Here is a 10,073-nt window from a genome sequence, read left to right on the forward strand (position 1 = left end):
ATGGTTTGCCCTTGTTTTTTTTTTTTGCCAAAAACATTAGATCCTTTGAAAAACATGGGGTAACAGTTATGGGGGGTTGCGGGTAAACTCTGTATTTAATGAAACAAACTCACGTCTGATTCATACAAATGTATTCTGTGAACTATATCCGTTACAAAACAATACATGATAAGTGACGTCTAACGTCACGCATAAGTTGGCGCCAACATAACGTCAATGTAATTTCGCGCTATTTCCGACATTCTGGGGCCCGCGAAAAGTGAAAGTACTAAAAGTTTCATTTCTTAAATATATTAAAACACTTATAAATATATAACGTTCGTTTCCTGAATTTTTGGTCATTGTCTCTAAATCACATATTTCACGAAATTGAAGAACACTCTAAAATTAAAGCACTGTTCATTTTTCATCGATCTCGTATTTTCTACTTATTTAAAGTCTCTCGTTTTCATTGATCTCCAAAGGGTAAAGTCTCACGATTGGTCTGATGGTATGCCCACTTCCGGTACGGATTTTTGCTGCCCTGATCAGTCCGTCTCGTCCGGGTACAAGTTCCTCCACCACAGCCAGTTTCCACAACAACCGAGAACTGTATTGTGCACCTGCACGACATCTCCAATACGTATCGTCTGCTCGTTGCGACCACTTTGTGTATGACGTTCACGTAGTGATGTGAGGTAATCTGACTTCCATCTCGCCCACCAACGATGAATCAGCTCACGCTGGACTCGAACTCGTTTGGTTATTATTTGTTGATTGCTGATTATGGTGCTACGATCTGTCGCATCTGATATCGCTGTAATTCTCCGTCCAGTTAATAAGTGTGATGGCGTAATCGGCTCTGGATCTGTGTTTTCTGATGTGACGTATGTGAGAGGTCTGTCGTTGAGGATAGCTTCTACCTCAGTAAGTGTCGTCTGTAACGCCTCAAAGGTAACGAATGCTCGACCTAACACTTTCTTTAGGGATGTCTTTACGAGCTCAACCATTCTCTCCCACCATCCTCCAAACCATGGTGCTCGAGTTGGAATGAATTTCCACTCGGTTCCGGATCTGTTTATATGATTTCTCAAGGTTTGGGACTGGAACATGGTATTCAATGTGTTAGATGCTGCGTGGAATGTTGCAGCGTTGTCTGAAATGATTATTCTAGGTAGTGAACGTCTGCTGACAAAGCGTCTAAAGGCTTGTATAAATGAATTTTCGGTGAGGTCATGCACAAGTTCAAGGTGAATAGCTCTGGTAGCTGCACAGGTAAACAAACATACGTAAGCCTTCGATTCTAATCCGGTTTCTGACTTCACAAACAGCGCACCACTGTAGTCGACCCCTGTGATAGTAAATGGTGGCGAACTTTCTACTCTGTAAGCTGGTAACGGTGGTGGGTCTGGAGCACTGTAAGGTGGTGAGTTGATCTTCCGACATGTTATACATCTCCGTAGTAGAGATTTGACACATTGTCGTATCGTCGGTATCCAATAACGTTGTCGTAAGTGGCATATAGTTGCACTGATACCCGAATGCAGCTGTTTCTGGTGTGCATCAAGTACGATAAGTCGCGTAAGTGGGTGTTTCGCTGGTAATAAGATGGGAAATCGGGTGTATTCATCAAGGGGTGCATTGTGTATACGACCTCCACATCTGATGTAGCCTTCTCTATCAATGTAAAGTCGTAATTGTCGTACCAGCGGTAGTCGTGATTTTCCAGATCGAAGGTTTTCAATAACTTCATTGTAGACTGTAGACTGACACTGTCGAATCAAGTTCATTTCTGCTTCTCTTAGCTCCGTAACAGTGAAAGCTTCAACCATTCTATCTTGGTGTTGTGTTCTACAGTTGTCAATAAATCTTCGGACGTAGGCCATAACTCGAAGTAGCTTCTGAAGATTGTTGAATCTGCTTACGTCAATCGTATCTGGAACCTGGGGTGTTGGTTGTCGCGAAATACGGGTATGCTGGTCATCTTCGGGTTGTATTGTAGATAGCACAGTGGTGTCTTGAACTTTACATTTTGGCCACTTTATCTCGGCGGTTAACCAGGCGGACCTGTAAACCATAGTTTGTTTTCTTGGTATTGGCTTGCCGATATTCCACGGGTAAGCAGATCTGCGGGATTGTTCTGTGTGGGACAGTATCGCCAACTTCCGGTTCCGGTCTGATTTTTTATTTCTTCAACTCGTCTCCGTATAAATCGGTTGGTTTTTTCAGGGTTACTCAACCAGTGTAAAACAATCTGGCTATCTGACCAGTAATCTATCTTGTCTATTCCTAGTGCTTTTCGTAGATGTTGGGAAAGTCGAGCTCCTATGACAGCCGCCATAAGTTCAAGTTTTGGTAGGGTGAGGGGTTTCAATGGTGCGATTCTGTTCTTAGCCATTACTAATGATGAGTGATTTCTTCTGCAAATATAAGCTGTTGCACCGTAAGACTGAGTGCTTGCGTCAACGAATATATGAAGTCTTGTGTCGTCTGCTGCATCTTGATTGTCGTCTGTTTCCGCAAAGTAATATCTCTGGAATTGGGTTTTCATTGCTATGTTCAAGTCTGTTGCTATCTGTAACCACCTCTGTTGGTAGGATCTTGGTAGCATTGTGTCCCAATCGAACTTGTCTTTCCAAATATCTTGAAGTAGTATCTTGACTTTCACTGTGATTGGGGTTAGAAAACCAAGTGGATCGTAAATCCGGGATGTGCTCTGCAGTATGTATCTCTTGGTCGTAATTGCGGTTGTCTCTATTGGTCTTTCTGGGTATGTCATGATATCTGTCTCTGGTTCCCAGCGCAATCCTAATAGTTTGGTAACTTCGTCTTTGTCTAGAATGTTAAGTTGTCTCGCTGTATCTCTCAGTTTGTGACTGTTAGAATTCCATGACCTAAGTGTGAATCCTGCTTCTGACATGAGATCACGTGATTGATGGAAGTAACTGATGACATCTGTTTCTTTGTCAAGGCTGGATAAGAAGTTGTCTACATATAAGTCACTCTGTAGTCTATTACTGACCCATGTATTTGCTTTTCTCTGTAGATGTTTCAAGAGTGTTGCGTTCAAAATGAATGGAGAACATACCGCGCCAAAAAAGTACAGATTTAAACCGATATGTCTTTAGTGCACTCTCTGGATTGGTTGGGTCTGAAAGCCAAAGAAATCTCGTCATGTCTCGGTCATTTTCGTGTAATCCAATGTGAAGAAAAGCCTTCTCTATTTCGGTGACTACGGTGTACTGTTTGAGTCTGAATCTGACTAGTATGGCTGTAAGATCGTTGAGCTCTGGGGGTGTCGACTGCAAACAATCGTTCAAACTCGGATGATTCCTTGACATGCGACAACTTCAGTCGTAGACAATGCGTACAGGTGTTGTAGATGATTCTTTCTTCACAGCGTGATGTGGAATGTAGTGGACACTGTTGTGGGGTTGTTCTGTATCTGGAACTTCTTCTATGAAACCTCTGCTTTCTTGATCCCTGATAATATCTCCATAATGTTTCAATGTCACAGGGTCTTGACGTAATCTACTGACCAACGTCTCAGTTCGGCGTTTCACGATGCCGTAGTTAGTGGGAAGGGCGGGGTGGTCTAATTTCATGGGTAATTTCGCTACATACTTGTCACCAGTAAACGTAATTGACGTGTCTTGATACTCTGTCATGTAACTCCTCTCTGGGATTTCATCTTCGCTCTGTTGAATACCAAGGCTCTCAAGTTTCAAAAATTTTTGTAGGTCAATATCTTTGGGTGACTGCGTAATAACATTCAATGTTAAACTAGTCGTGGCTCTGCTAGATGACGCATGAAAAGGGACGGGACCGGACAGAAGATAGCCAGCCTTGGAAGCGACTGCTGTAGGTCCTGGACCTCGGATGATTTTGTCTTCAACGATTCTCCAATAGTAATCTGCACCAATCAGAAGTTGAACCTCGAACGTTGTGTCTTCTATCAGCGGATGCGCTAATTTGAGACCTTTCAAGTGCTGTAAGTGGGAAACATTTTTGTTGTATTTCTGAAACGGTACTGCTACAGTTGGTACTATCAGCACATTAATCGGTATTTTCTCTTTGGTTGACGTAATCAAAAACACTGTGGCAGTGTCTAGGTGGCGCACTTCATTCTTCGAATTTCCAAAACTCGCCAAGTGCAAAGTGTCAGTTCCCGTGAATGTAAGTCTAAGTTTGTCTGCATGCTCTCTCGTGATAAATGATCTTTGAGAACCCTCATCGAAAAGAATGTTAGTATCTGCTGAAATGATACCGCATGTTACGGGAGATATCGCTGTCTTAAGTAGCACGTGCGGTGTTTGTTGCTCACATGTCGTCTGCTCAAACGTGATATGATCGTAAGTATGCAACGCTGCAGTCTGATGTTGTAGCTGGTTGTCACTGACTGCAGATGCTGAAGACGTCTGTATTGGCGGTTGAACTTGAGATAAGTTCTGACATATACTGGTATGGTGTCTTTTCTGACAGTTTCTGCATCTTTTCTGAGACTTACAGTTAGATACTTGGTGTGTTCCCAAACAGTTAAAACATAGACGTTTGTTTTTCACCACTGCGATTCTGGATTCGTAGTCCCTCATAACGTTACAATCATTAGCAAAGTGCGTATTGCTTGAACAAAATATACATATCTTAGCGTTTGTAAAACGTTGTTGTTGTTGTTGTTGTGTACGTGGATGTGGATGTGGACGCACGTGATTCTTATCACTATCCTGTCGTGCACGTGGTCTAAAGCCTGAACCAGTTAACAATGACACCGTGGCTGGTGTTTCATGCAAGTACACGTTACTGTTGACCTGACCTGCTTCTAATACGTTGATTTCTACGTAGATCGCGCGGCGCATCTCATGTAATTCTAGATTTCTGCCTTTATGTTCACGTGCCAAGTTCTTACGTATTTCTGCCGGAAGTTTGTCAAATATCACAGGCACTGAGAACGTCCCAAATGAATCCTCATGCTGATCAAGTGACTCAAGTCCCCGGATGTATGTTTCTAGTTTGTCATAATAACCTCTCAGGCTTGGAAGTGTGTTGCTAGGCGACGGAAGATGTAGAAGAGACTGTATGTAAGCATGCACTATCTTATGTTTCTGTCCGTATTGTTCATGTAATAATTCAACTGCATTACTGTAGTTAGCGTTCGTTAGGGCAAATCCATCTATTTTCCGAGCTGCTTCATCCTTCAGTTGTGAACGTAAATAATTAAATTTTTGCACATCTGTTAAATTCTGGTTTGAATGCACTGCTGAACTGAATGAATCCCAAAAAGCTTGCCATTCTAAGATGTTTCCGTTGAAGGTAGGTAATGAGAATTTTGGAAGGCGGGAATATTGCGTCGAACTCGCACTATTTCTATCCTGTACAATTATCGTCTGCTGTTCACCAGGTGTTGATGAATTATTTCTCTGACTTTGATTTTGTGACGACTTTTCACGACTTTCACTGAATTCTTGGAATTCACGAAGTTTGATCTGTATCGCTGATGAATATTCTTCACTGTTAATGATTTCTTCTTCAATCTCGCCGATTTCTGTCTGTTCAAGTATTTTCTCATTCAGTGATACAAGATTCTCGAATTTGCCAGTCACAGATTCTAATATAGCACGAAATTCCGACATCGACGAACTATCTTTTGCGTTTTCGATTTTCTGGAGTTGAATTTCTATAACTTTGCGTTGTCCCTCTCGGATCGATCGTAATTTGTCTATCTTCATTGTTGCTTTGGTCACGGCACCAAAATGTGGAGGGTTGCGGGTAAACTCTGTATTTAATGAAACAAACTCACGTCTGATTCATACAAATGTATTCTGTGAACTATATCCGTTACAAAACAATAAAAGTAAGTGACGTCTAACGTCACGCATAAGTTGGCGTCAACATAACGTCAATGTAATTTCGCGCTATTTCCGACATAAGTCATATCTTTATAAAGCAACGACTAAATCTAAGTTCGTATTACCTTACAAATAAACTTTATGGGAACGAATAAGTTTATCATTACAAGTAAACAAAATAACGCTTTTAATGTCGTTGAAAAACACTTAAGTATTCCCGTTAGTTATATATAGCATAAAACATACATTGAGACACTTGTTATCCTGCTTGTGACAATAAACAAGCTGATAAATCATAATGTGTAAGCACCATTATGTACAGCTTTTCACAAGGTAAAATATTACCACCTACCACAAATAAATGATAAGTAGCAATGATACTGCAAAGAAGGCTACAATTTAAAATGGGAAACGTTCAACGTTACGTTTTTTTTATTATTTATTTACATCTACAGAAAAAGATTTTGAATATACAATTCCTTTTACTACTTTTTGTTTGATAATGAATAAAGATAAAGATTCACAAGTCAATATTATTTTGAAACTTGTAAAAAGAAATAAAGAGATTTTGCACCAGGCTTGATTTATCTAGTTACAAGGACATTTTAGTCTTTTAAATAGAACCAAAATATTTTGTTTACTTCTATATCTTATTTGCAAGTTTAAATTCAATTTTTTTTTTGACATCTTTGATTTTGATACGTGAAATAACGCCTAAGGATGTGCGAGCGTTTTTTTTCAGGATATCCGCCATTTTGAACAAATGTGTCTTCGAATATTGCTTTCTAACAAAAGTTTTGCCAAACATTAATGCTAAACAATTAAAATATGGCAAATGATGTACCATTTAATCAAATAGATTCTACTTTTGCAGAAAAAAATTTCAACCATTTTTTGGCTGGCATTTCCCTAAAATTGACGTAAGATTTACAATGGGGTAGGGGTAGGTAATTTTGAAAACCTATTAAAGTAGATCAGGTTTGGTTTTGATATTTTTCTGACTGATACATATAATAAGGCTATATACCAATAAAAGAATTTGTTCTTTGTTTCATATAAAATTCATCTACTTCAGACCAATTTTGTTACAGTTTCTAGATTTTCACTCCGTCGTAGACCTATTTTCCACAAGATATCCATACATTTGCTTCAAGAAAACGAAAGGAAAAAGGGGTGTTGAATAGTATGCAGTGAAATGCAAGTCAACTGAAGTCAGGTACCCTCATATTGCCGCATTTCGGAAAGCGGTCCGCAGAATAAACACCCTACTTTCGTTTTCAAGTAAACAACTCGAAAACATGCGAGTATTAGCATGAAACGTGTCCTATTTTATGTAAAATTCATTCCACGAGTGAAATAATGCCCATTTGGCCCCCGATTTACGCGCAAATGCACGAAAAATGGAAAAATTAGGATCTATTTATTAGGATTTTTTTCGACTACACCACGGAAGCACATTTTGGACCGAATTACTGCATTATAACCTATAAGAGATATCTTTTTGTCAAATTTTATTACATTTTCATCTCTATTTTCAAGAAAGATGTAATACCGAACATGTTAACAAACTTCATTGTGAAAATTCGAGATTTTAGAGAAATACAGACATTTAAGTGAGGCCACCCCCTACCCATTTTCTGGGCTAAATTTAGGCTCTGTGGTCCTTCATTGTAAATTTTGGTAAAAGTTTCACCTGTATGCATTATTTTTCACTTTGATTCTGAAATATCATTCATTCCGTCATGAATATGACTCAAATGGACGCATTTTGTGTATTTTCACACATTCTGGAGACAAAATATTGGCCTTTCTATTGCAGAAATTGCTGCCGAAACAGGCGCATCTACTCAAAATATGGTCAAAATTCAAATTTTTTCAAATTTAATGATTATTTTGCATTGAAAACATCATTTTATAACATGTACAATCGATTGATGACTATGAATACAAATTGTGATGTGTTTCGAGAAAAGTCTTATTTCAGCTCTTATAGGCTATATACCAATAAAAGAATTTGTTCTTTGTTTCATATAAAATTCAGCTACTTCAGACCAATTTTGTGACAGTTTCTAGATTTTCACTCCGTCGTAGACCTATTTTCCACAAGATATCCATACATTTGCTTCAAGAAAACGAAAAGAAAAAGGGGTGTTGAATAGTATGCAGTGAAATGCAAGTCAACTGAAGTCAGGTACCCTCATATTGCCGGATTTCGGAAAGCGGTCCGCAGAATAAACACCCTACTTTCGTTTTCAAGTAAACAACCCGAAAACATGCGAGTATTAGCATGAAACGTGTCCTATTTTATGTAAAATTCATTCCACGAGTGAAATAAAGCCCATTTGGCCCCCGATTTACGCGCAAATGCGCGAAAAATGGAAAAATTAGGATCTATTTATTAGGGACTTCTTTCGACTACACCACGGAAGCACATTTTGGACCGAATTACTGCATTATAACTATAATAAGCTATAATTGAAATAAAAGTTTTCAAGATATCACTTTATATTATCTAGAAAGTATAAATTAAACATAAAGAACAAAACAAAATAAATATCAAAATTCACCAGTTTTCAACAGTTTTTTTCTTAATAAATCTGTTAAATGCACGGTGACCCCAATTTTTTTCTTTGGTGTGTCATAAAAGCTGCAAAATATTTTGAAAATCTTAACGTCAGACTTTTTTTGTAGATCTAAATACGTTTTTTTTCCACTGAAAATAAAGTGGATGGGGTAATTATGGCAACATGTAAAAACGAAAGAGATTTGTTAGTGACATTAATGCTTATATAATACTGACATCATCTTGTATTCATATTAACCTGTAAGACCTGAAATCCCTATAACATTATTTTTTATAAAGTACCACCATATTTTCAATTTTACAAAATTTCAGAAATGCTTAACAGTGGGTTAAGAAAATGCCCTGCAAATTTAAAACAAAATCGGTGACCTGTCTTTTTTCTTCTCTTGTTTGTCTTGGCTATTAAGGTTTTTCAAGCTCACAGTGTATGAAAAAATTATTAACGCTAAAATTCTTTCCTACATCCTTAAATCTATATTGTTATTTTAATGAAAAACAATTTAGGGTCACAATAGCTGCAAAATTTCTTGCTATTGAGATAAAATGTGACAGTTTCATCCTATTTTCGATAATTGTTCTACCGGCATATTCAAAAGACTTGAATATTTGATTAACGAAGTAGGACGTATTATTGAATCCATTATTTTTATTACCTCCCTTTATGGTTCTTGTTGTATTGGTTCATGTGCAGTATTCTAAGTAGTGTATATTCGCTAAATGGACAGCTGCTTTATCTGTCTTTATCATAACACTTAATATCCTTACGAAGCTTTTAACATTTTTAAATTTAAATCTATCGTAGAAATTTCCTATTATCGAAAATTAATAGGTGAGTCGTCCTTTGATAACACTTTGGTTTTGCTAAGGCCCGTGTATAAGGAAATGTTTTAAGATATTTAATGTCATCTTGCTTGATATCTGCGTTAAATTGCGGAATTTTCTATATCAAAAAATATAATACATCTTCTCCGTTTAATGCATAACTTCAAAGCAACAGCAGTGTAACGATTTCCATATTCTCATATTTCATAAGCTTGTATCACCCATATTGAATTATTGTAGTTTCATTAACGACCCGTCAGTTGAAAGAGAACACATGCAATTTTGTAAGAGAGTTTTAGGCGTTTAAAAGTGTACACAAAATGATTTTATATATGGTGAATTAGATCGTGTCTCTTTTAGAACAGTTCATATGTATAATGTTATAAAATACTGGTTAAAAATACTACAACTTAGTCACAATAAGATGTTCATATGACATATAATTTGTTAAAGGATAATCTTGAACTAAACAATGTACGTAATTGGTGTTCTTTAATTAAAGATTTACTGTGTTCCTTAGGTTTTGTTGATGCTTGGATATTTCAAGGTGTGGGAAATTCGAATCTGTTCTTGTGTTTAGTTAAACAATGACGAAGTGGCCAGTTCAGTCAAAACTGGAATTCAAGATTAAATAATTCAAGTAGAACTTTATTTACGCCTGGTAAACTACAGAGCTACCTCTTTAAGAGGTATACGGTAAACTGCTCTGTCGCAGCTTCCGAGGTAGTGCACGTCGCGATAAAAGAACATCACAAAGGTGAGTGTCATCATATTTTTTTTGCATTTTTACAAGCAGTGTATCGAATATCAAAAATCGGGGAATGGTAGGCGATGTAGATATG

The 10,073-nt window shown here is 37.6% G+C and overlaps 3 protein-coding genes across 3 annotated transcripts; all 3 read right to left on the reverse strand.

The window, feature by feature from the left end:
* Nucleotides 1-527: 527 nt before the first annotated feature.
* LOC128553137 (uncharacterized) lies at nt 528-1,865 on the reverse strand. The gene has a single exon (XM_053534254.1). It carries the CDS (start codon nt 1,863-1,865, stop codon nt 528-530), a length of 1,338 nt encoding a protein of 445 aa, XP_053390229.1.
* Nucleotides 1,866-2,032: 167 nt separating this feature from the next.
* On the reverse strand, nt 2,033-3,320 carry LOC128553138 (uncharacterized). Its single transcript, XM_053534255.1, has 2 exons — nt 3,094-3,320; nt 2,033-2,951 (listed from the first exon to the last, which is right to left on the reverse strand). Exons 1-2 carry the CDS (start codon nt 3,318-3,320, stop codon nt 2,033-2,035), a joined length of 1,146 nt encoding a protein of 381 aa, XP_053390230.1.
* A 9-nt stretch (nt 3,321-3,329) lies between these two features.
* Nucleotides 3,330-5,705, reverse strand: LOC128553139 (uncharacterized). Its single transcript, XM_053534256.1, has one exon. The coding sequence runs from the start codon at nt 5,703-5,705 to the stop codon at nt 3,330-3,332; it is 2,376 nt and encodes a 791-aa protein (XP_053390231.1).
* Between the last annotated feature and the right edge of the window lie 4,368 nt (nt 5,706-10,073).

This window comes from Mercenaria mercenaria, unplaced genomic scaffold (assembly GCF_021730395.1).
Source record: "Mercenaria mercenaria strain notata unplaced genomic scaffold, MADL_Memer_1 contig_3523, whole genome shotgun sequence".
Lineage (NCBI taxonomy): Eukaryota > Metazoa > Mollusca > Bivalvia > Venerida > Veneridae > Mercenaria > Mercenaria mercenaria.